Below are 27,198 nucleotides of genomic sequence, written 5' to 3'. Positions count from 1 at the left end.
AAAATGAAATGAATCTTTTAAAAGAAGAAAATGTACTGATTACTTAAAAATAAAATCTAGTTTCAGTGCATTTAAGAAAAAGGTAAAAATGTGTGTCTCCTTAAATGATATGTGAATTATATCTCAGTAAAACTGTTACCAAAAAATGTGCCAACCCAATAGTGCTGTTTATGAGTGTAACCCCCCCCCCCCACTGCCACATACGCACAGAGAGGCCAGGATAAAAATATTCTTGCAGGGGTGCCTGGGTGGCCCAGTCCTTAAGCAGCTGCCTTTGGCTCAAGTCATGATCCCAGCATCCTTTGATTGAGCCCTACAAAAGGAAGGGCTCAAAAGGAAGCCTGCTTCTCCCTCTCCCCCTCTCCTGGCTTGTTTTCCCTCTATCACTGTGTCTCACTATCAAATAAAGACATACAATCTTAAAAAAAAAAAAAAATTCTTGCAGCATTATTTGTAATCTCAAAAGCCAGGAACTAACCTAAATGCCTATCCAGAGCAGAATATTATTCATGGAAATATATACGTCATAAAGCATAAAATATGGACAGGATGAACAACAGCTCCATGATGACTGAGTTCCAGAGAGGCAGAGAGGAAGACATCTGCTCAGAAGAGCAAAAGGCATTTCAAAGTTAATATATCCAAAATGGAAGTCTAAATCTTCAAGTCCCAAAGCAAAAATAACACTCATGCCTTGGTCTTCCCTTCACCTCAGAAAATGGCACCATCATTCACCCAGGGAAATGAAAATACCTTCCTCTCTTTGTCTTCATTACATATTCCTTTACCATCTATTTCCCCCCAGACAGAATGTAGGCTCCGTGAGGGCAGGGACCTCTATGTGGTGTGTTCCCACTACACCCTCAACATAGAGAACAATGTCTAGCTTCAAGAAGACACTCGGAAAATACTGGTAGAATTAATCAATTATTCAGTGATGCTTCTGTAGACTTCAACTTTACTTACAGTCATTCCCTTTTAAAATCATTCAAGGCCAACGGGGCAGCCAGTGGTGTGCTCCACAGGCTGAATCACGCGGATCTACTGTCTTAGGCTCCTTCTAGAATGTGGTCCATCTGGGGCTAGGGAGAAGGGAGAGAGCTGGAGACCAGAAGAACTGGAGAACAGCAGACCATGGGGCTCTGCCTTGTTCTCACTATGAGGCTGGGGCCAAGTCACCCATGGTCTCCAGACCTGAGCTTCACCTACAACATGCCAGGTTTGTTCCAATCAGGTGAGAAGATGAAGAGCTGCTCCTTCCCCTGGACCCTTAAAGGGCATGAAAGGGACATGCTGCCTGCAGAGGATAAGAGGAAGATGACCTAGAGATGACCTCAAATCCCCAGCTGGAAGACAGTCTCAACAATTCACATCTCACCTTCCACAGTTTAGCAAAAGGCTCCCTCAAATTCCTTCCAGCCCAGAGTTCTGGGACTCATTGTTTCCAACTGTCTTGAATCCGTATTTCTTCCCATAGTTGAAGGAAAATCAAAACACCCAAAAGCAACTTGGTTTTGAACCGTGGAGTTTACAAAGCCATCTTGCCATGTGTCATTTCAAGCAAGGCGGCCAACAGGTCTCTGAAGTACCTGGGGCAGGTATGAATATGAGCCCATTCTCCTGAGACTGGCAGGTGGGGGGCGGGGGGTCAGTCTAAAGGAAGGGGGCTGTCTTAGAAAAGCAAATGAATTAAATCCCTGGTCTGCCAGCACTTGTGTCCCAGGGTTTCTTTTTCTCAGATGGGTGCTTCTGGGCCTCCTCAAACGTGACAGTGACGACAATGGCTGAGCACACTGCACAGACCCCACAGTTCCTGCCACGGTGCACTGGCATGCGGAGGCTGAGGACGCAGGCCTGCTCCTCCCCAGAGTTCCAACCAGCCGGAGACGACCTCCTCCATCTCATCTCCCACACGCCTTCTTGTTCACCTGCTTCTTCACACCACCGGCCTCTCCCTCTCCCTGCCTGGAGCACTTCTCCCACGCAGACCGTGTCTGATCCCTATTACAGGCTCTTACACAGCACCACCTGACCCTTCTTGAGAGCACTCTTTCCACTTGGAATTTTCTATGTATTTGTGTCCCTCTCCCCTGCTAGACGGTAAGCTTCATGAAGGCAGGACCAATCTGGCTTTGTTCACCACTATATCACCAAGCATCTGGCCAAGGATGGCATGTGTGAGGCTGAGATGTCCGGGAACCCGAGGCCCCTTTGTGGCCATGAAGGAGGAGTGTGGAGCTTCTGGAAGATGTCACTCTGCTGACCCTAAAGATGATACCTTCACACCAAGGGCATATCCAAGACTGGAGGTCAAGAAGTTATGTTCTTGGTGACAGTGCTAGAAACTTGCCTTACCTCTGGATATATTATAAATTCCGAGAGCTAACAAATTCCCTTTTATTATGCCAGCCCATGACACATAAGAGAAAGAACCCTAACAGGTGCACCTCTCTAATAATTTGCAAGCTCTCCAGAAGCATGGTTGAGTACCTTTCTCTTACTGCACAAGTGCTGGGCTCCTCATACTAAATGGCTCACATTTTACACATTCATCTGCTCATTTGCCAACGGTTTGTGAGGTACGCTCTAGGTGGCTTCCTAGGAATGGGGACAGAGATATGAAAGAGCCAGATGAGCCAAGGTCATTGCTTTCATACAACTTAACGTTCTAGTGAGAGAAACAGACAAACAAGTAAAGCAACAAAATCATCCTGGATAGTGGTTAAGTCCTATGAAGAAATGAAACAGGGAGCTGTGATAAAGGATGGGGAGGGGGAGAATATTTAGCCAGGTGGTTCTGGAAGCCCAAGCCCATGAGTTGAAAATGACGAGGAGGAGTCAACCAAGTGAAGACGAAGGGGAAGAACATTCCCGACAATGAGGGGAGCAAGACCAAAGGCTCTGAGACAGAACAGGCCTGATGGGTCTGAGGGCAGAAAAAAAAGGCAGAGGGGCTGAAGAGGCCCTGAGCCTTCTGGAGAAGAATGAGACAAGATGAGGCCAATGAAGTGGGCAGGGAGCCAATTATTTAAGAATTCGTCTTCCGAGGATGGTCCAGATGCCTGCAGGAACAAAGCTGTCATGCCTTCAATTCTCTTCATCCTCCAGGCCTGTTTTCCTTGGACATTCTGCACATGTCTGCCAAGGGCAGAGAAGGGGGTTTGGGACTCAGCTCCTGGACCAGTCCACCCTTAACCACTGTGGCCTCCGGTTCTGTCAGCCATGCATCAACCACAAGTTGGACTTGGGGATCCTAAAAGACTCTTTCAACTCCAATATTCTTTTTTTTTTTAAATATTTTATTTATTTATTTGACACAGAGAGATCACAAGTAGGCAGAGAGGCAGGCAGAGAGAGAGGGGGGAAGCAGGCTCCCCGCTGAGCAGAGAGCCCAATGCGGGACTCGATCCCAGGACCCCGAGATCATGACCTGAGCCGAAGGCAGAGGCTCAACATACTGAGCCACCCAGGTGCCCTCAACTCCAATATTCTATCATTATTTCCCTCTGCACTCTTTTTTTTTTTTTTTAAGAGACAAATCAATAGAGTATAGCCCCCAACAGAGGGCTAACCCTAGAGAATTACATTTTCAAGGCACAGGGTAAAGTAGGTCACTCTGGTCACACTCAGACACCAAGTCTCTGACTCAGACTGTTGCTTTGTTCACAGCTCAGAGTTCTAGAGTGCGCTCATGCAGCCATGGATGCTTTTTTGTATGAGTTACATGAACCCCAAGAGCAGATACCATGGCTTGAAGCCTCCTACTGCCCCCACCATCAGCCCCCTGACTATAGTTTCTTCCCCCTCCCCTGATGGTGGCCTTTCCCCCCATGCCCAGGGCAGCAAGAGGTGGTCATCACCGACAAAAAGACGCAGGGTCCCACCACCCTGGCATCCCAGCTCATGGAGTGCACCAGCCTTTGACCCGCTGGAAGCCTTCATGCTCTAATGATGCACTTCAGCCAGTGCTGGGAAGGACAGTTCTTCCTTGGCATTTAGATCTCAGGTCAAAGTCACCTCCTCAAGGAATCTCCTGATTTCCCTGTGTAATGGGATTTTGCTTTCCTTTCTATTTGCTGGAACAATGGTCGGTCTTCTTCAGGGTACCTACTGCCAACCAAAAGTGCTTATTTTAACTCATTACATCTCCTCCACAAGACCATACGTTTCCTGAGTTCAGGGGCCTCACCTGTTATGTCTGCGACCCTGCCTCAAAAGTGACTTAGCACGACGCCCAGCCCACAAAAGGTTGCCTTGGTAAACATTTGTTGCTATTTTCAAACTTGTTGGTATTTAAAAATTGTGTTGATGATTTGTTGAAGTCATCCCAAGACCCTTGACAAAGCAGGGGAGGAAATCATCTGACTGGAGCACCACCATTTTCAAGCAACACAGCTGGGATGGGAACAGCTTCCACAGTACCATCCCCCACCCCTAAAGGACAACAACAGCACAAAACGTGTGAAGGTGCCAGGTTCGAACCACCGGGAATGACCCAGAGGCTCTGCTCTGCCGGAGAGGAAGAGGGGTCTGGCCAAAGAAAGGGACTTATTTAATGGGACGTTCAGACACTCAAACCCAGATCCCGGAGGCACGTCAAGAACTTCTCAAGTCCCCAGTGCCGGTCCTCTGGGAGTTTAAACACCACAGTCTACAGACTCCCTTTACTCCTGGAAGCTGGTGGGGAGGAAAATCTGCAAACACTGGCATCCACGCTCACGTTGTGGAGATGTGTCAGGTCCTCCAGTGGACACCGTGCCGTATCCACGGTCAGGGCTTACAGAGCAAGAACACCGGAGTCACTGGGGCTGGGGGGAGGTATGTGTCCAAGAACAGAACATGGTCGAAAGCTGAGTGAGCAAGGGGGAGGGCACAGGAAAGGGCAGGCCGGGGAGGACCCTGCTTTGTCATCATTCTGTGTCATAAAAGGCAGCTCAGAAGAAATCAAAAAACAACATAGGGCTTTTTTTTTTTTTTTTTGACAATTACCCAATACAAAACCCTGAGTATAAATTTTTCTATTGTAGGGTTTTCTAAACAACCTTTAACTTAGTGTTTTACACCCAGGGTAAATATTTGCCGGGAATTTCTGGCCCACATCAGAGTGCTTATCTAAAAAGGTTTTTTTTTTTTTTTTTTTGGTTCTGCTCTTAATAGGAAAATTCTGCATTCAAGTCAGGAGACTCACCCTGCGTGTGAACCCACCATAACCCTCCTTCCCCCGGTCTCCAGAGCACAGGGCAGCAGGAGCTGAGCGCCGGCTGGATCTGCATAAGAGCCCTTTCTGGAAGGTCGACCTGTGTCCCTTGCGCTTCCTCTTAATCAAGGGTGAGGGTGTGGGGGAACAAGTCAGTGACGAGCCTCCTGCTTGGGTGCTACAGTGGCAGCCTGGCCAGGCCATGGGAACGCTGGGGAAAGTTAAGTAACCAGAAGGCAGGGCCGCGGAGAATACCGAGGAAGGTACGCAGCCGGCGCACAGTCCCAGTGGTGGGGCCGCTCTCTGTTACAGAGGAACCGGGCGATCGTCATCGGTGGCTCATCTCGGAATCCCAGTTCCAAACGCAGCACGAAGGGGTCTGCAGCAGCGGCCACGGAGTCTGAGAGGAAGCTGCAAGGACGGCACAAGGGCCAGGCTCACCCGCGCCCTCCCTCCGTACAGGGAAATGTCTGGAGGCCAATGAGTATGTTCTCATTTTTTCAATAAGAACCTCCATCATTTTGGGGGGCTCCCACGCAGCGTGTCAGACACCCCCACCCCTGAGATCCCAGCCTCACTGGGACTCTGCACAGCAGCTATTATCCCCAGGTGACAAATCAGGCAGGAAAGCTGAGCGGAGTTCAAGAACTTGCCTACGTGGTGATCTGATGAAGTCTGAGGCACATCGGGGCCCGCCCCCAAATGCACTTTCTTTCCACCACAGCACTGCTCCCCTCAGCATAGAGAGACATCTCCTTACAACTCTAACATGCCTCTGCCTCACCACCACCTCCCCCACTCCTGCCTGAAGAGAGAAGGCAAGTTCAATAGGGAAGAACTGGCCAGACTTCTGGCCAGAAGAGCTTGATGGGACCATCCGGCAGGCAGCTGGATGGATATATTCTTAACTGGAGCTCCTCAAATTGGGAGTTCAAACTCCGGGGTCCCAGGATCCCCAGGCAGGAAATATGGGTCAGAGCAAGGGACTCGGCAGATACTCCAAGGCATGGCACCAGCACATGGGTACAAGCCAAGAGCACAAGGATGCCCACGGGCAGTCCCACCAGCCAGGGCAGGCACTCGACAAACTAAACCAGGGTCAAGAACAGGGAAGCAGCCGGGAAAACTCGTGGCCAAGTCCATGGACTTCTTTCTAAATCTTCCCCCAGATTAGAAAGACATCATTTTTTTTTCCATTCAGATACAAACTACTGTTTAGACCAGAGGTCGCTGAGAATTCATCTTGCGTTTGGTTGCTTTGCTTGACCTAACAGTCAGGAAGGCAATGAGCAGAACAGCATGCCAGGAGCTAGGCTTCTGGAGCTGGATAATCTTGGCCTGTGTTCAGCATCTTCCACCAATTAGCTGTGTGGCCTAAGGCACATCACTTGACGTCTCTGAGTTCTGGTTTCCCCTTATGTGAAAGGTGAATAATCCGCCCCACCCCCCACACTGGGCCAACACTCAGGGCTGTCGGGAGGATTAAATGCCACAACCTATGAAGGCATCTCGAATCCTCCCGCTGGGCAGCCAGCAGGCATTTCACAATTAATGTCTTCACAACTGCTCTGCCAGCTTTGACTGTGACCGCAGGGCCGGGACTCAAGTTGGAGGCTTCTCAAAAACATGCCTGGGGACCATGACAGCACAACCTTCAAGCCTGAAGAGGCGTCCTATGGAGATGTCACCCCTAGCTGGCAATGCCTATTTTTAGAGGGAGACCTTGGCACAAGAAGGGTATTCTAAGAGCCGGATCGTTGGTGGAGGTACATGTGATAGAGCAGCCAGCCTTCAAAAAGAAGTTGCCACCAAACCCGACAGGAGGTTATCCCCAGCAAATCGAGGCCAGCAAATCCTCAGCAAATGCCCTTCTACGAGACGATCTAGAAAGATCTCAAACCCAGACAAAGGGGACTGGGATGAACGGATGCTGCTCAAAAATTCTGCCCCCCGACTGACCCCATGCGCAATACAGAAGCAAAAAGTTCACGTTCTCTGCCGAGCGAGGTAGCCACCAACAGCTGTGGAGTGTCAAAAACGAGGCTGCTTGGGTCTACAGTTACCCCTCCTCCACCAGGAGAGGAAGGAAAATGCATTTCTGAGTCTCCACTTCTTTATGTTTTGCTTATGAGGAACAAATGTCGACAAGATATAGAATACACGGCTCTGTTTGCCACCAAAATGCACAGAACATAATTTTGTATGAAACTACACTTGCTTAATTGTGATGCATTAAGTATTATGTTCATTGTTTCTGAAACTGGGTAGAAATGAATAATTTATTTCAGACAAAAGAAACTCTTGAATATGAAATGCCTCATCTTTTAAAATTACAATTTGGAAGACAAGAATGAAAAAGTACCCATAGCCAGTGAACCCTATACCGCGAATAGAAAACAATGCTTCGACTGTTTCTACTTTGTTTGCAAACATTACATTTTTTAAATATTCTTGAGAATAATAATAATAATAATACCCACTAGGTTTTCACCACACTCACATCTGCTCAACACAGAGCTAGCATATCCAATATAAACTTTCCATGCTGGGTGAACACCTTTTCTTTTCCCACCCATGTGCCTTGGTTCACCTAGAATCCACTCCCCACATCCCTGCACTGCAGTCATCCCTGCCCCCTCCTTCTAGAACTTTCTGTCGTCCATCAAGTTCCCTTCATCTTTTCTTTCTCTGCCCCCACCCCACCCTCCCTCCATGGCAATCCAGTCTGCACTGAACTTTCGTTCAGGCTCTCGACCACCTCCCCAGCAGCCAGCACAGCGCCGGACACAGAGTAAGGTCTCCAAGAACTTTTATTTTAGTGGAGATGATCCATGTTTTGGACTGAACTGAATCAGTGACATTCATCTCAGGGATGGTTATTGATGTGTCCCTCTCTTTCTCCTTTTATTTTTTTCAGAGCAGAAGAGATCTACATCCACTCAAATCATCTCCTATTCCTGTTTCACGCTAATAAACTGGGAGAGGAGGAAGAAGGGAGCTCGTGTGCACATTAAAAGCAGAGAGAGGCAGTCACTCAGCCACCATTTACTGGGCACTTCCGAGCACTCTTCCTAAGTATTACCTCCAATAACCTTATGAATCGGATACTATCATTATCCCTATTTTCAGATACAGAACATAGAATGGAGTAAGTTACCTTTTACCCTTAGTCCCATAGCTCGTGGGTTCCATGAATGTGGAGCTCCAATCTGGGTGTGTTTAACCCCCGAGACTTCTGCTCTTTACCATGGCTCTCCCACATTTCATAATTTCCCAGGATCACCAGGACCTCATCTCCTGCCCCTCCCCAACCCCACCCCAACCTCTGGAATGAATGCAGTTGGTTTGCCTGGTGAGCCTCGATGTGGGAAAGTGCTGCCCAGCCCTGGGTGCGTTCCTACCCAGAGATCAGCCACAGCCCAAAAGGGCAGCACCATCTCTCCCTGTTCCTGCTCCAACGATAGCATTAAAACAATGTCACAAACACACCCTGGGCTTGAGAAAGGACACAAGAGCAAGCTCAGTCACTTCTTCAGAACCAGCTCTGTGAGCCCCAGTAATTACTGGCTGCGGTCCCAGCAGCCCTCCTTCCTCATCCTTCCCTCACCAGGCATGCCCCAGGGTGAGCGGGCATCTCTTTCAATTAAGACAACTCCCTGCATTTAGAATCCCTGAGTTTTTATTCAGACACTCTCTTGCAAAAGGTTCTGAAGCAAGTTGAGGATCTGGTGCAGAAAACAGCCAAGTGAGACACAGGACCAGAGAGCCAGAAGGATAAAATGATCTACAGCAAACAAATGAAAAAGCAAGCCCACACGTCGAATCTTCGAGTCTTCCAAACAGGTACTACCCATCAGGACTCCAAAGGGCCACAAAGAGGCCAGGCAGGCCAGGAGAAAGCCTGAGCCACTGTCCCATCCCAAGCCCAGGACAGAGGGCAGCACTGGGGTTGGGACTGGGAGGCTGCAGAAGGGGGGTTGGAGACTCACTCCTCTCAGGGGTCCCAGACTGTCCACATTCCCACTGCCCACCAGGACAGACCTCCTTTAACCTTCCAGGTAACTCAATGTCTAAGGAACAATTTGCAGTGACGTTCTCTCCGACCACGATCATTAAGACCCTTAGGACCTGGCTCCAGACTGCTCTGCCTCCTGCACTCATTCCTGCCGACACCTGTCTGCTCTGTTGGCCTCTGCTCCCCACTTCCACACCCCCACTCACCTTCCCAGGACCACCCTCTGAGGCCCAGGCAGCCTCACTAACTCCTGACTCCTCTACTCACCTCTGGCATCTAAATGGGGAGCTGAGTGCGGTTGGTCTTTGCATTCTGGAGCCTCGTGCCCCTGTCCTCCCCTCCAAGAAGAAAGTAATTCTGGGAAAGAGGAGCCTGAACCTGACTTACACTTGCCCTGAATCTGCCAGGGACTGAGGCTAACAGCACAGTGCTTCAGGACCCATTTGTTACTTCCCCAGAGAGTACTTCGTATGATAAGAAGTTACTCATTCTCATCAGGCCCATGTCATACTCTAGCCTAGAAGCATCCTGTATATGTTTTTACAACACAAAACTATACTAAGTCGAACCACATGCAATTTCTGCTTTTCTGCCATGCTGCTCTACAAAAATGGCAATTCCATAGGATTCAGCCTCAGAATGCAGCAATACCAAGCTAAATTAGCCATCATCCTTTTTCCAGTTCTGCTGAGGCAAAGGCCAGCCGGTGAGTGTGGCAACCCTGCCTCTCTGCCTGGCTCTCCTCCCACCACCGCTTGCACACAGGACTCCAGCCACAGCAAGTGACCTACAGCCAGCACCCTGGACACTTGGTCTATGCCTTTGCCCATGCAGTTGCCTCTATCCAGAATACCCTCCCAGCCATCCCTTTTTACCAAATTCCTATCCATGTCTAAAAACCCAGCCCCAAGTCACCTTAAGCAAACCTCCTCTGACCCACAATCCCATCAAGTCATTGATTCTCTCCTCGGGTCTCTATGTGAGCCTGGTGAAGTTCTACTCATTCGCATACCACTTTGCACCATTAATTTTTATTGTTTATACCTATCCCTAAACAAAAAAAGAGGGTCCTATTAACCCTTGAATTCCCTAGGCTTCACACTAGGCTCACAGTAAGTTCTCAATAAGTATCAGATGAGTGAATCTGGCAGAAATGTCATTCCATCACACTGAAATACTGAAAATTGACAGAGGTCATGGAAACTGACCAACTCTTCTCTTTATTCTAAAATAAATATATGCATTTTATATATATATATAGATACGTATACATGTATATCTATATCTATCTATATACATATATACACATCACTCAGTACAAAATGCATGATAATCCTTCATGTAGTCTATGCACTTAACTTTCCTAAGATTATCTCTCTTGTTACCTATTTGCAAATGGGGGCTACAGCATGGATTCTAGAACCAGACTTCCTGGATGAGAACGTGGCTCAGCCAACTCTTAGGTGTGTGCCCTATGACAAGTTTCTTATTTGGACCTCGGTTTCCTTATCCATCCAGTGGGACAAAGACACAATTATTGTTAAATAAAACTTATACAAGGTATCCCATGTAAACATTGAGTTCATTCCCTCTCCCAGCTATTGAAATTATTATGATTTTTATTCCTCTTGAGGTCTCATTGGGAATATGCTTAGAGTTTCAGTCCGGTCACTCCTTTCCTCATTCAAAATGCCACTGGCTACATTGAAGAGTGCAAGAAAACAGTGGTTCCAACCAGGGCTCTCCAGAATGCATGGATTTCCTGGTCTCTTCTTCATCAAGAGTTTGTTTGGAACTCATGTAACAGAGATCAATGAAACATTTCATAAACATGGGCTTTAAGAAACCTGCTGGCCTGTTCCGACAAAGAATGCAATCAATACTTATTTTCATACATTATTAACTGTATACCGAATGATAATGTGCAAAGGATAACAGAAATAACAGTCGGCATGGTGTTTCTTAGGCCATTCAGAGGGACAGGAAGGAAAGGAGGACCAGCATGGTGGAAGACAAATGAACAGCATATTAGGTCACCTTAAAGTGGGACTAAACTATGTATTCCTTTCTTCGCCACTGTGTAATGCTATTTATATGACAACATGACAAAAAATGGCCCTAGGCATTCTGCTCTACTTTAGAAGCCTTCCATCTCACACTGAAATGAAAAAAGATACAATCCAGAAATTGCTTCTTTGGTTAATATTTCTGCAGTTCCGCAGGAATGGTTTTAATAGCGTGCGTGTTCTGGATTTCAGTTGTCAATTAAGAACCCAACAGAATGCAGGGATAAATATGAAAAGAATAGATACTGCCTTCTATTTCAACACTGGAGACCCTTTGTCAAACAGTATTTTAAGATATATGACAGAGAAGGAAAAACTGGGAATTAAGGAGGGAGACAAGGAACTAGATATCTTCACTTTAAGATCCACATAAAGGATCCCAGGTCTGCGTTTAAAACTTTGTCACCTAACGGCAGAAAGAGATGCCTGAGAAAGATGCGAATCTGAACTCTTCCGCTCATCGGCTGTGTGGTCCTGAGAAAGCTACTCAACCTCTCTGAACCCAGGTCTCCTCCTCGGAAATCAGAGATAATACCTAGCTTTTAGTGTCATTGGGGACCAAAAGGAAATCATGCCCATGGACAGGCTGGGCACTGCAGGGCACCCAATGGGACTCTAAGGGGTACTCTTTCCCCACACCCACCTCCCCTTTAAAAAGAGTGCAGGTCCAAAGATTACATAGCTCTGGGACTGATGGGCAGAATCCCTGAGGGAACTGTGGTTTGACCAAAAATAGGCCATTTGACCAAATGATTAAAAGTCTGTCATATGCTAATGCTTGGATGGGGTGGACCTTGGGCCAATTTAGTAGGAGTAAATTGCAATTGATTTTCGAAGAAATTGCTTGTTCTCTTGCCTTTCCTCAGCTGTGTCACACTCTCTCACACACAGCTGCCTTTGTCACAGCCAGAACCCACTGAAACACATGTCACGGAAGATCTTTTGGAGGCAAAATGTTTAATAATACAGATAACCACATTCACACACACGCTATCAATACACACAAACATGAAATACAATATAGATACACAAATACATCTATAATTCTGCATGTATATATACATGTTTATATAGGTTTTTAGGGGACTCAAATTTAGAAAGAATTCTGCACCATGGTTGTATGCTTCTGGATGTTTCGCAACTCCCTCTGTTGTTGGAGAGCTATCCCGAGTCATTTTTATTTTTTACATTTTAATTTTAATTTTTACATTTTTATTTTTATTTTTTACATATTTATTTTTATTTTTTACAACATACTATTTGAATAAAGATCATACAAGAGCACAGCCCTGCCTGAACCTCCTCTCCACACACTCCCCAGCCCTACCTATGTAAATTCTTGGCTATGAAAAGAAAATGGTTAAAAGATCACACAAGATAAAAAATCATAAGAATAAAGGTTAACAATGGCTGCTTTCACCCCTAATTTCTGATATGGTGATAGACCCTCTTAGAACATTAATTAGAATGGAAAGAGATGAAAGAAATGCCCAGGGGACATAATAAATTAGCCCCTTATGCAAATCACCCATTCGTTTTCATCACTGACCCAGCTAGCTGAGTCTCTAAATTACGGGAAGTGGTTAGCTTCTTTAACAAAAAATTCCAGATGAAAGATTAATTTTTTTTTTAATCTGAAGGCTGGGAGGGCTTACAGCAAAAAATAATTTCTCACTTTCCCTTGCAGAGGACTCTGAAGGGGGCCAAAAAAATATGAAAATTAACATTCTGGCTCCTGGTTCCTGTTGCCAAACAGAGACTTATTAATTAACCCTTGTTCTGAAACAATTCCAAAACAACAGACAACAATCCCCTTAACTAAAGCCAAGGGCTGTGGCTCTCACCCTCCAACCCAACGGGTGCACAGACCTGAGCAGGTGAAGGACGATTTAAAGAAGGGGGCCGGGAATGCCAGGATGTAGAGAGTTTCGAATATCAATTTAAAAACAAACACACACCTAATTTTACTTGTCATCACTGTCCTGCACAATTTATGTTCTACTGCCCTAGAAATTTATGGAACTCTCAGTTTTCTTATCAGTAGAATAAAGGGATTGGACTAGAATGACCTCCAGAAGTCCTACTGTATCTATAACCCAGTGATTTTATTTATCCCTTTGTAGAGCAAACAAGGCACTTCTGATCATTTAATTTGTTTAAATATAATCTTCTGACACGCACTGTGTCTACGGAACTCACTCCGCTTCATTTTCTCTTCCCTATTTCATTTTCCCCTTGTCCCTATTTTTCCCACTTACTTCTTACTTTGTTTCATCTCCTTCCATGTATCCAAATGAGATGCTTTAAACACACTCTGGTTCAAGGAAGGTGTATATTGAATAAATCATGTGTTATAAGTGTTATTAATGTGAAAAATATATATACCAAGATCACAAGTTTCTTTGGCCTGAAGACAATGCTCGAGAGAAAAACAGTAAGTCCTAAAATAACTCAAGATCCAATATGCAGGTCCTTGAAAAAGGAAGGAAATATGTGAAAGATCATTCTAGTAAACTGCTGTCATTTTATAAAAGGAGTGGACACCTCTCCTTTCACAGGAAGTGTAGACATGTGCCCAAGGTCACCTGGCGAGTGACAGGTATGGCTGGAAGCAGGACACCAATCTCCTGACTCCCAGACCAGTGCTCCTTGGACCAAACAATCCTAAATTTGACACCTTCTTTTGCTAATTGGTACTATATCCCAGAGAACCAAGAAAGGACATCCTTTGGCAAGAAGAAGTTTGGACAGCAGAAAAATTAAGAGATGGCAGAAAGAAACACCTCCAAGGACTAAGGAGAAGAAATGAGGACAGACCTACCAGCTATAAATAATTCTGCACCTTGTAACAATCTTCAGTTCATCCAATTACTTGTCACTTGTGGATGTTTTATCTCCCCTCGTCTGGTAACAGGACCTACGGTCACGCTATGCAAAAATATTTGACTGTCTCTACCTTCACAGCCTTCCCCAAACATCCAGGCCTTGGCGGTAAGTATCTCACCCCTGAACTGACCTGCTGTTTTATCCATGAAACTTCTTGAGTTTGTCAGTTAATCTAAGTAACAAAACTTGCCTTTGAGACATGGTCAGTGACAAAAGAAGACACACATTCCTCAGGTCATCATGCAGGTGATCAGAAAGTATGTGTAGCCCAGACTTTATTTTTGTAAAAAAAAAAAAAAGAAGAAGAAGAAGAAGTATACACACACACACACACACACACACACACACTCATATATAAAGGAAAAAATCCTGGGAAGTCTCATATCAACATGTTTACAGCTGTGACTAGGGGTGATTTAAATTCCTTTTCCTTTTTTAGACCTGTTTGTAATTGCTTATTGTTCTACAAAAAAGTAAAATGAGGCACTGAGGGACTGGAGGGGGAGAGAATTCGAAGGAAAAGTAGTGGTCTGTGAAAGTGAGATGTTAAGTGTACTTGGCTCGGCCTGTGGAGACGGACGCCTCTCCCAGGCTTAAGGCATGCCCTTCTCAGAGAGCAGTAATTCTTCCTGCTATCAGGGGCGTTGGAGAGCAGATTTATGAGGAGAGGTTGGAAGAATGGGAATCAGTCAAGCTGAGAAGGGAGAGCTGATCACAAGAATCCTTCAGCACAGGAAGAGCCCCCAGCCCGATGATCACCAGCTGCAGCACACTCCCCTCTGACCACAGAGCGCAGAAACAGGGCCCAAAGGAACAGAGGGGTTCAGAGCAGGAATAAGCAAGACCTTCCCCAAAGGGAAGTTAAGACCCAAGCGAGGTTATTAAGAGGCAGGACTTGGCTCCAGGGCCCCTCAGATAAAGGCTGGATTTTTCATTTTTGTCCCTGGTAGTTCAGGAGCAGCCTTCCCGAAGGCTCAGGATGGCCATCCTTCTGTTACTCCATGATCAGGAAGCAAGGTCTGCTTGGAGTCAGGAGGGAGCGAACGGGGAGCCTGGCCATGGCAGAGCACTGAGAATGGCTGAGACTTACTGGGGGCCAAGGATGCTTTGGGGGCTGGGTGGGTATTTTGCATGCAGCGTCTTCAAATCCACAAGAACCTGTAAGGGAATAACCTTCATCTCTTTCTACATGCAAGGAGCCTGAGGCACGCTGAGCTCAACCGAGGTGCCCAAGATGAAGGAAGCGGCAGGGCTAGGATGTACCCGGGTTGGGGGACCCCAGAGGATGTGTTCTCTCTCCGGCACTGGCATGCACCGAGGGATGGAGGCGCAAAGCTGTCCAGGGCACTGGTGGGACAGCCGGTGGTCAGCTGGCTTGTTTGGGCACAGGGTAGGTGGGGTGAGATGGGGGGTCACTTAGTAGAAGAATCTACGGAAGAAGACTGAAGCCAGACAGCTCTTCTAAGTCGCCGGGGTGCTAAGATAAGGCCTGCCAATGAGGAGGCCGGGTTGGATTGGGAGGAACTTGACGTGGGGACGCAGGAAGAAGGTCAACGCAAAGTTCAAGTGAGAGGTACGATGAGCATAATTAGGGAGTGGAGAGTGGAGAGCAACTCAACACACAGCAGGTAGGACTGCAGAAGACTTGGTGATGGGTCCCCCGAAGGAATGAGAAAGGCAGAGGAGGGTGGCAGGAACCCTGAAGCTATAACTCAGGCAGACAATGCCAGAGGGAAGACAGAAGGTTCTGGAAGAGAAAGGTGTAAGGAGAAAAAGGGCAGAGATGATGAGCTCCATTGTAGATGTGCTGGGTTTGAAATAACTGAGATACACCAGGCAGAGTTGTCCGGGACTCAGCTGGAAATGCTGGTTGAGAGCTCAGGAGAGGCAGGCGCGGAGTCGCCAGTCTAAGTGGCAGCGGCAGTCCTAGGCATGGATGAAATGTGTCCAGAGAGCACGCAGAACAGAAAGAGGCTAACACTGGCCTCCCCGAAGGCATTGCCATGTTCTAGCAGAGGTTCTAGAGGCTATCCTCAAGGGCTGTGGCCCTGGCCAAGTCACTTTCCCTCTCTGAGCTTCAGCTCTATAAAAGCAAAAAGTGAGACTAGTTCTCTACGGCCCTTCTCTGATATTCAAACACCCATGGTTAATGGGATGACTACTCAGAACCAGGAAGAAGGCTCCAGGCTGAGCATACACCTGGCGTAGCAAGGAGGTCCCCCAACTTTCCAGTGGGAAAGACAGACACATACATAAGTCCCCTCGATACCCAGTGATCAACAGCTATCGTGAAGACAAGAACGAAATGCAGCACGAAAGTGTCTTGAGCAGAAGTGCCTGTCTGGGGGAATTCCAGCACGGCCCCCAGAGAGGAAAATGGATCTAGGTCTCGGGGAACTAACAGCGAGTTCCCCATCAGAGGCAAGAGCATGAGCAAAGGCACAGGAAGGCAAAGACACGTGAAATGATTGGGGAATGGATTGCTCGGTGAGCTTGAGGGAACAGGGGGTGATGGGCTTAGAAAAGGATGGTGGGAGCGAGCCAGCCTGGGGAGGAGTTTCCCATATGCCAGAACAGGGAACAAGGGACCAACAGGGAATCTCACCTCTTGGGACAACATGATTAGAGGGGTTTTGGAGAGCTGAGTGGAAGGCAAAGGACCACCACACACCCCAGTAGCTGGAATTTACCAACACTTCTCTCTCTTGTCCAACAAGACCTTATCAGAGTCTTCTTCAACATGTAAAATTTTAAGAAAGCTTTTTTTTTTTTTTTTTTTTTTTGCATAGTGACCTAAGTATGATGGCACATTAAAACGGAAATGCTAAACATGGCTAATGATTCACCGCATCATTCAGAAAAAGGGGTCACACTCAAAAGAGTGTTCAGGGGCATCTCCTCCTGAAGCAAACTATTTCCAACTGCATGAGAACCGATGTCAAGATCCTAAGGCTTCTTGGGGAGGTCTAAGCCGTTCCTAGTATCCTAATATCCAAATCCTAATATCCCTCTTTCCCCACATCCCTACTGCTTCTTGTTTGTCATACCATCGGCTCCGGTTATTTTTGAGAAAGGTCTGGCCTCTCTTGACACTTCTCTACAAAATCCAACCTCCGAGTCAATACTTTTAAACCCCGGAGCCCTCTTTTTCCCCTCATTGCTTATATCCTTATAAGGTGCTTATATCCCCCTCTGACCCCCTATCCTCAGGTTCTTCTTGGCACCCGCTGCGCTTTCAAAATTTCTTTCTACTTTGCACTCTCCCTCCGGAGAGTCCAAAAAACATGGCCAACAGGTTCGTCTCCCTTTCAAATCACTATTTACTTCTTGCTGCTTCTAGAACCTGCACAAAGAGGAACAGGCAAGTTTAAAGAGCAGAGAGTCATGGCAGATGTGAAATATGTGTGGTGGCTCTATCCTCGGAGCCTCCACGTGCCCACACAGCTCTGCCCTCTTGGCTCCCCAGACCCTTTTCCATGTTCTCTCTTCTCCTCTGACATCCTCTTGTGCTGGCTCCCTCTTTCCTTTGCATACTTCCACTCACCGCCTGGATCTTCCTCTTTGAGAACCCTAAAAACGACGCTGGCATCAGCCCACAACGAAGGCCCCTCCTGGAGCCCTTAAAACTGATTTCAAGGCCAAATGCTTCCACCGACACATTTCCACCGAGGCTGTGGCACCGCAATTCCCCAATTCTCACCTGACAAGGCTGTTTGATTTCCTTCCTGCAGCTCAGGCTTCAGAATAGAGGTGACAGGTTTGAGACTCTATCTCATTTTTGTTCCCTTCCTTGTTCCTGCCAGGCCCCTGACAGCACCTCAATATGGCTTTTTAACTGCTGATCAACTAAACAATGGCAAAGATGGCAGTGGCTTTGAGGAGTCCAAAGAAAATGGAAACACGAGAATGTCAAACATGTCTTGTTCAGTGAGACGATTCAGCTCACACTTAATGTATGTGGATAAACATTCACTTCACATTGGGCAAAGAAACCCAAATATGGAAACTCTGATTGCTACCATACCTGTAAAAGGCAGAGGCTCTGTTGTCCTGGTTTCCTCAGAGAGATTTTCAAGACAGGGAAGATGTTCTAGAAACTTAGAATCAAACCATGAAAAGCAACATTTATCGTCCCACTCCTCCGTCCTTCCCTATCCTACAAATGCCAAACTGGATAATATGCATTATTCAATGACTTAAAACCTCTCAAGGTTCCATCTGGCTTCCCTATACCCACTTAGGGAACACCGTGACTGTCAGAGGTCAAAGCTCATTAGTGCTGGAACCTAAATTCAATGCCCTTGAGAGATAAAATGTAGCTCCAGACAAGGCCTTCCTGGCTCTGATTAATTCATTATGACTTCTGGGTTCTCAGCAGGACAGGTCTCACAAAGTCGGGGTCATATTTGCTAAGAAAAGAAGTCTGGCTGAGAAAGGGATCCAGGAAAATGAATGAGTGAAACTTGGTCCACATGCAGAAGAATTCCTGGTACTCACAGAAGAAATTCAGACAACCCAGGGGTATCTGAGAATGACCAAGCCATTTTAACCGCAGAATGCATGCAAGGATTGAAAACACAATTGAAGAGCACAGTGAATGGGTTCTGGAGGTGACCTCAATCTTCCCTCAGAATCATGAGCTGTTAGGACTAGAGATTATTTATACCCATGGTCTCATTACACCAAGAAAAGAGAGCACCAGAAAGGGAAAATGAGTCTGTTGCAGTCCTATAGTCCACAGAAGTTCTGAAATTAAAACCCAGATGAGCCTTCCTCCTTGCCTGCGTCCTCACTCTCACTGTCCACAGAAAGGCTCAGAGCCCTCTAAGCATCAGCACAAAGACTAAGGAGTAAGGTTTCCAGGGACAGGCAGCAGGCAAGAGGCACTGCCCTTCAAGCATCAGAAGGCCAGGTTCACTTCTGATATGCCATGGACCACATCCCATCCCAGCTCCTAGGGACCTTCCCCTGAAAGAGCTCAGATGGGTCTGTGCATTTTTCCTCCATACGTGAGACATTGCCCCAGCTGGTCCAAGGACAGGGAGGGAGCATTAGGAGGGCTCTGGAGTGGAAATTATTAGCATTATTTGGATATTATATGAATGCCTCTGATACTAAACTTATACCCATATATCTTATCCCAAAACACACATTTTATCCCCCCCCCCACACACACACCCCTCCTCTGAACCAAAAACAGAATAATGTAGAGGAATGCTTCTCAGGCTTCATGTGTATATCAAGCACCCAGACCAGTGGTGTTCTTAAAACATAAATTCTGATTCAGTAGGTCTGGGATGGAGCCTGAAATTCCACACCTGTAACCATCTCCCAGGTGATGTCCATGCCACGGCTGAAAAGACTACACTCTGGTTGCAAGGGGTAGATGTTACAAACACTCAGAATCAAACAAATCTGGGCTTAAATTCTGGTTTCCTTAATCACGAGCTTTGTGATCTGACTGGTTTCCTAACTTCACACTGCCTCTACTGCTTCATTCCTAAAATGGAAATAATAATACCTCAGAAGCATACGAAGATTGTTATCTAAGTTAATGATAAAAAGTTAACACAGGGGCGCCTGGGTGGCTCAGTCAGTTAAGTAACTGACTTGTGATTTCCACTGAAATCATGACCTTGGGGTCTTGAGATGGACCCCCACACTGGGCTCCATGCTCGCACGGAGTCTGCTTGTCCCTCTCCTTCTGCTCTTCCCCTGCACGCTCGCTCGCTCGCTCTCTCTCTCTCTCTCAAATAAATAATAAATAAAATCTTTTTTTTTAAAAGTTCTTAACACAGTGCCTGGAATATAATAGGGGCTTAAATAAATGCAGTTGCTGGCTGTCTCAGATTCATGAGGGCATTGGTGACATCTGTCTGGCTTACTGCCAAAATCCCAATGGCTGGAACATAGTGGGTACTCAATGGATGTTTGTGAGTGAATGAATGTATATAAATACACCGACACATAATATCAGTATTTACATACTCCCTTAGTTCTATGGGTTTCTGCAGGAAAACAGAAAACATTGAGAACACCAGAACACTCTCACCCATAACAAACCGTCATCTCATAGAATTCAACATTCATCACCACGTACAACCGCCAACAAAGCGTATCATTTGTGATGGCTGTATATACTTGAAGAAATGTCTTAAGTGTAAACAAATAAAGACAACATCAGTATGGAATCTGTATGTCATTAAGAGAAATTACTGCCTTGCTCATTATTTACGGGACTGTCTGAATCCCAGTGTTACGAAAACCTTAATTCTGAAACTAAGTTCACTTCCAAAACAAATGTAGAATTGCAAAGACAGATAAAACAAACCAAGGGAAGCAAGACCACTTTGTAAAGGGCCAATGAGGCAATAATACCTTCTCTGATACATGCACACACTTGCTCAGGACAAATTAAAAATAGAATTGTTAACAAATGGTAGAGCTGAATCTTTTCAATCAAAGGCAGACAAGTGAGTCCATCCGAAATTCCTCAACAATCTAAGATTATCTTCAGAAGTCTCAGAAAGTAAGTGGCATCATTGACACAGATCCCATCTGCAGGGAGGCTCTGTGAATGGTACGTAGCAAGAAGGGAGTATGATTGCCACCTACAGACAGAAGCCCCTATGCATGAGCTAGCCAATCATATTTCAGTGTGGAAAAAAAAATTCAACCGAGTCACCTCCCTCCAACCTCTTCAAATCACCACACCACATTACTTCATTTAGAATTACTTTCAAGTCATACAATCATCTCCAGGCATTCTGCCTCTTCATTATCATCATCCTATTTCTAATTTCCCAGAAACGCTGTGCCATTCAACTATCTACTTAGACGCTCTCTGAGAGCCAGAGAGAATGCAACCCGATGGATTTCAAGCAGGCAAAGGCATCCGAGTGGAAACATGAATCTGCTTACCTGGTATGAATGGGACCACCCGGAATATATCAGACAATCTGCTGTTAACTGGCTCGTAAGGGGAATCTTCGAGCAGATCATTTCCTAAAAACAACAGGAAGATGGGGCTTAGATCGGAAAGCAGACATATTTCAGAGTAGTTTTCTTTTCTTTTCTTTTCTTTTCTTTCTTTTCTCTCTTTTTTTTTCACTGAATCTAAATTCTAATGATGTTATGATTGTGTAACAAAAAGATGCCGAAACTTCCCAAGGTCTCAAGTGCATCTATTTGGCTGTGGTTATTTTGCATTCCCTCTGCCTTTTCTGTCCTTCCTCTCCCCAGAGTGCCATGAAAACACTGGAGAGCAACCCAGCCTGATCTTGCCAGAAAACTCTCCCACTCTTTGCAAAGGAATGAAATAAGAGAGGAAGGAACCCGTGATGTCACCAGGCCAGCTTACCTCCGGGAACCAATGGAAGAAAAGTGACCCAAAAGAGGGCCCCCATTTCTATGGTGCTCAACACAGCATGGGGCCAGAAAAGCCCGGGTGCTGGTTATTCAACAGTCTCTGAAATAGGTTTTCACTGTAATAGGTTCTGGAGCAAGAGGCAGCAGAGAGGTCAAATCTGTGTGTTAACAAATGTTTGGTGTCTCAGGGGAGAATGAATGCCCTGGACGTCTGTGTTAGATTTACAAACACCAGCCACCTCTGGCACACGAGGACCAAAAAATTCCCATTGGAATGGATGCTTGTGACAAGTGGTCCTTTTTCTCTCAAAGCCACTTCTGTGTGAACCAAGGTTGAACCACATCAGCTGGTTCAAGACTCAGCTAATCTGAGACGACAAATGGTTTCTCACACATCTGCCTTTGATCAGGTTTGAGGAGGGTAAAGATAAAATAGAGGCTACTGGACCTTTTATTCTTAATTCTTTATCTTATGTCAGAGTAGCTAGAAGGGAAGAAGAAAGGGGAGAAACTGCGGACACGATTCAGGGCAAGTCTTTGTATTCCTACCCTCTGAAGCTCTCCTTGGAGAGAAGTTGTGAGTTCCTGCCTTGTCCTTAAACGGGTTCCTACTCGGATGCTCTGACCAGGTTTCAGAGAGGTCAGCGGGGCCCGGGGGTGTGCCCCCCACCCCCACCACGGGTTTTCTAACAACCAGGCCCCCACAGTGCTGTTCCAGAGGCAGCAAACACCAGCTGCCGCTGTCCCTGGGGGCCAATGAAAGGTCCTCATTCTGCAGCTGGGGAGAAGCGAGGAGAGGATGAGGTCAGCGGGCCCGGCTGAGGGGCCCGCCGCCTGCCTTTGTGGGGTGGGGGTGAGGGGTGGGGGCGGGGGGCCAGGACGGTCGGCGCGTACCCTGCAGGCTCTGGTACATGCTCCAGTAGATGCGCAGGCAGTTCTTCTCCTTCTTCATCCCCCGCTTGCAGCGGCAGTTGTAGAGCGACTTCTGCTTGAGGGCCTCCATGGCACTGCGGCACTCGTCCTTGGCCTCCAGGCCGGACGTCAGGCTGAAGTTGGTCTCCTTGCCCGCCACGCACTGCCTCAGCGTGCGGTACTTGGTGCTGCAGCTCTGCTCCTTGAGGCACTGGTCGCTGGCTTTCACACAGTCCAGGCGGTCCCCGCCGCTCACCTCGGCCGACAGGAGCACGTCTGCGGGAGGAGGTGGGGGGGGAGCGTGAGGGCGGCGGGCCAGGACCCGGAGCCTCCGGCTGCCGGGAGGGCGCGTGCCTCACCCGGCTTCTGGGGTGCCCTGCGCTGCCCGCGGGCCCGCCCCCCTACGCCGGGGACTCATTTTCCCGCCCCGGGACCTCCGGCCGCCGGCGCTCCCCGCAACGCCAACCTCCGCCCGGCGCGGCTTTGCGGGCTGTTTGCGGGTTGCCCCCGAGCGCGCGCTGCCCACCGCGCGTGCCCGCCCGGCTGCTCCCGGGGCAGCCCGGCCGGAGCAGCTGCTCCGTCTCCCGGAGCCGCTGGCTCGGCCCCGCCCGACGGAAGCCGGGGGCTTTCCGAAGAGGAGGGCCACTGCGGGCCGCGGGCGCGGGGCGCGGGGCGCGGGGTGGGCGAGCCCGGGTCCGCGGCCCGCCGGGCGGGGAGCGCTCAGACACTGTTCGGGGAAAAGTTTTCCCTTCGAAGTTTGCTCTCCCGGTCCAATGCTCGCCCACACCCCACCTGCCCGCTGCTCCTCCAAGAGCGCTGGTCCGGGAGCTGGAGGGGCTCGGACCCCTTAACTCTCCGCCAGGATTGGCCATTACAAAGCACAGAAAATTAAAACCAAGCACAAAAAGCTGCGGGCAAGTGCCGCGCCATCACCGCCTCCCAAGCCCAGGGTGCTGAGGATTCAAGATCCCCTTCTCCAAAACGAAACTTCGCCCTCCCACACCCACGCAACCGCGCTGCAGTTGGGGGGGTGGGGGCTGCCCCGAGTATCCCCTCGGAAGGACTCAGCGGGTTAGAAAGCTAGCAGCGGCCTCGACTTACCCAGGAGCGGCAGCGCGAAGTACAAGGTCGCCAGGAACATGGTGCCGGCGCGCAGCTGGTCCCCGCCCCCCAAAAAATCCCGAGCCGCGGCTGGGTCTCGACGAGGGAGCTCAGCATACAGCAATCCCCGGACGGCCGCGCTGCTCTGGCCGCCCAAAGTTCAGCTCCATCCAGTGCGAGAGGAAACTCCCGGGTCCGTCCGCCACCACCGCCGCCGGCGACTCAGCTCCCCGCGGGCGGCCGGCGCGAGGGTGGGAGGCGGTTCCGCTTTTAGGGGTTCAGGTCTGACCCAACCTGGAAGGGAGAGCGCGCTTTGAAATGAGAGCCGAGAGAGCTGGAACCTCCCCCGCCCCTCTGCCCTCCCCTGCTCCCGCCTTGGGGGACTTTCTAGCTCCCGGGTGAGGGCCCACCCCTAACCCGGTCGGGGCGCAGGAGGGGGCACGGGGCGGGGGGCATGTACGTGTATTCCGGGGAGCCGCCCGCAAGGGCAGGATAGGGGCTGGAGAGGTCGGACGCCAGTTCCCAAAGTCCAAGGAGTGTCTATCGGGTCCAACCCAAGAGGCTGAACGCAAGCAAATAAATAAATAACGTTACTTTCCGAGCGCTGCGAGCGGAGCCAGCAGCTGCCTGAAGTCGAAGCACACGGCGGCGGCAGCTCTTTCTCCAGCCCCGGCGCAGAAAGAGCCCCTTCTCCCTGGAAGTTCACCGCCCCCTCCTCCAGCCAGCTCGCTAGCTCCGCTGCCGGCCTCTTCACCCAAACCACCAATCGCTGCCCCCGGTCGCCGTCTCCCGCTCCTCCCCGGGCTCGCCTCTTTTCTGAGGCAGCAGGGCAACTGGGAACCGACGTCCCGGCTAGGGCCGAAACCCGGCTCGCGCGCCCCTACCCGCCGTGGGTCCTCCGCTCCCTCCCGGGTGTCTGCGCCGCGCGCAGGCTCGCCCGGCGCCCCGGACTCGGGCTCATCAACGCCACCGCCCGGGGCGAGCGCACTGGCCCGCAGCCCCGGAGCGCCAGGGCAGGTGCAGCCCCGAGCCGCGCGCGCCCCCGGACCCCAAAGTTGAGGGGCGCCTGCAAGAGGGGAGAAGAGGGCAGGGGAGCGGCGATGGGCTCCCAAATCCACAGAACGAGAAAACTCTCCAAAAGCCACCAACCTGGACTCAACCGACCGTGTCCAGCTGTGTCGAGGAGCCAGTTTGTTTATTTATTTATTTATTTTGGGGGGGTGTCCCCGCCCCTTCCTTCCCTTTCCGGGCTCACTTCTCCGCGTTAGGAAGAAGATGCGGTAATCTTCGAGAGCTCAGAGGGGCTGAGTTGGGCCAGGACGATTTCCGAGCAGAGTCCCCCCGGCTCTCGGCTGCGGGTTGGGATACTGGAAGCTGAGCGGAGGCTAGCGGGTTCCGAGGCCAGATTTCTCTGCCTGAGCACCCTCGGCCTGCTCCTGCTCCCGCCGCCCCATAGCACACCCGCCAGCCCCCTCTGAGGCTCGCACGCGCGGACGCCGCAGATGAACACACTCGTCCGCGGCGGGACTCGGCGCCGGACTCAGCACGCGCGCACAGGACACGCAGGGCTATGCAGCCGCCCGCGAGTGCTGCCAGACACACTCACTCTCTCTCTCTCTCTCTCTCCCTCTCCCTCTCCCCTCCCCTCGCAGACACACACACACACACACACACACACACACACACTCAGACACAAAAGGGCACAATGCACAAGGGCTCTTTCTTTCTTCCGTCCTAGTGCAATCGAATCAGACCTTTCTTCCGAACACAAAGTTTTTCTCCACGTCACTCGCGGCTATGACTCAAGACTTGGCGCGTTAAACACACACTCAGACCCAGACCCTCGGAGCCGAGATCGCAAGATGTGCCCACGCACCGATCCACGCCAGCGCGCACGCACTCATATGCACACGCAGCCTCCCTCCCCTCCCTCCCCCCGGGAGCTTGGGCAAGGAGACAAAAGCGGAACCCCCGGCCACTGCATTTAAACCGCGCCAGACCTGGCTTTGGGAAATTCATAAGCTAACCTCCATCTTGGCTGTTTCAAGAGTAAATTTTAAGATAATAATAAATTTAAAAACCCAACATATACACAGCCTTTCCCCCCAATTTCTGGGTCCACTCGTTCTCAGCCATGCTACTGAACCCCTCTACCCCGACCGGAACACACACTCCTCTCCCCGAACACCGGGGGGCGCCCGGGACAACGAAGTCTACTCTGGGTTGGAACAGCCCACCGCTCAGGGCTTGGGTTCCCGATCTTTGCTGATATCCAAGTTCATCATTTGTGGAAACCGAGTTTGAATAGAGTCTGGGTGAGCTCAGCTGTAATCTGCAAACCCATTGCACCAGACAATGGACCGCGGAGGAGAGGAAAGAAACTCTCCTTCTGATTAAGGCGGGGTGGGGGGGGTGTTGTTAATTGAAAAGGGCACAGGCTCTGGGTAAAGTTTGAGACGGGGGAGTAAGGGCCGAGAGACAAGGAGGAGAGAGGAGAGGGTGGGTATCTCTCCATTCAGCTCCACACCAGCCAGGCGCGCCCGGGGCTGCGGTAGCCGCTCAGATGCTTGCTGCGCATTGTTTGGGGTGGGGGGGGCGGTGTTTGCGCCTCCTCGCGCGCGCAAAGCCCAGGGGACACCCCTCAGATCTGCACGCCTATGCACGTGCTCCTCAGGGGATAGGTATGAGAGGATTGACGCCCTCAGGGAGCACCCTCCTCAACACGTGTGTGTGTGTGTGTGTGTGTGTGTGTGTACGCGCGGGGGGGGGCCGCACACACACACACACAGAGTCACACCATACACGGATTTCTTGTTCAGTGTATCAGTTTACACTTGGTTGTTGAGTAAACAAAGCAAACATATGTCACATTTTCGCGACAGATGGTTCAAACCAAGGGATACTTAGTTCTTTTTTCTCGAACAGTGGTAACGGTGTAAGTTACTGAGCGGACTAAGCGAAACGTAATTGAGTCTCCCAATCAATTTCTTCACCCTAAGTTTATTCTCATATTTTCACACACAAACCAGATAAATCCCGAGGAGGTGGTTTTAGCAAGGAGGGCCCAAAGTGAACTAAGAGTTTATCGGAAGACCGTGTTTCACACATGGACACCCAAAACGTAAAAGCGTCTTTCGTCATCCCATTTTATAAGTGGAGGTGAATGTCTCCCTTTGGGAAATCAGTAATTAGAATTCCAGTTCTCAACAGATAGCCGAGTTTCCATCATTGCTGACCACATGGGATGACTGGATGACAATGAGGTTTCATTTGAGGGTATCACCCACATCTCTTGTAAGTGTTCTTTGTTTAGAAATGATTCTATGCCTCTCTCATGTTCCACAGACATGTTTTAAATGAAATTTTAATGGGATGGAGGAAGGGTGGAATAAAAATTCCCCAAATGTAAAATATGGGACTTCTTTTAAAATATTTGTAGCCTTAATATTTTTGAACCATTCACTCACAGTAGTCATCATTAAGTCCTTACTGATGATGGGAACAGAGCTTTATTTTCTCTAAAAAAAATAAACCACCAGTCACTATGTGTTGTCCAGTACAATAGTCACTTGCTATATGGGTATTTCCAAAAAAAATAATTAAAATTAAATGAAAGAAAAATGCATTTTTCCAGTAGCACTAGCCACATTTTA

The 27,198-nt window shown here is 48.8% G+C and overlaps 1 protein-coding gene across 1 annotated transcript in view; it reads right to left on the bottom strand.

The window, feature by feature from the left end:
* GFRA1 (GDNF family receptor alpha 1) overlaps positions 1-23,922 on the bottom strand; it is a 209,836-nt gene extending 185,914 nt beyond the window's left edge. Inside the window, exons 1-3 of the mRNA XM_080823034.1 lie at positions 23,546-23,922; positions 22,427-22,720; positions 21,086-21,169 (exon numbers count right to left, since the gene is read on the bottom strand). Coding sequence (XP_080679160.1) covers positions 21,086-21,169; positions 22,427-22,720; positions 23,546-23,585 — 418 coding nt within the window. The 5' untranslated portion in view covers positions 23,586-23,922. The remainder of the gene's footprint in view (positions 1-21,085; positions 21,170-22,426; positions 22,721-23,545) is intronic.
* Positions 23,923-27,198: the final 3,276 nt, after the last annotated feature.

The sequence above is a fragment of the Martes martes genome, assembly GCF_963455335.1.
Source record: "Martes martes genome assembly, chromosome: 14".
Classification (NCBI taxonomy): Eukaryota; Metazoa; Chordata; class Mammalia; order Carnivora; family Mustelidae; genus Martes; species Martes martes.
This window is presented reverse-complemented; position numbering and strand designations above follow the sequence as displayed.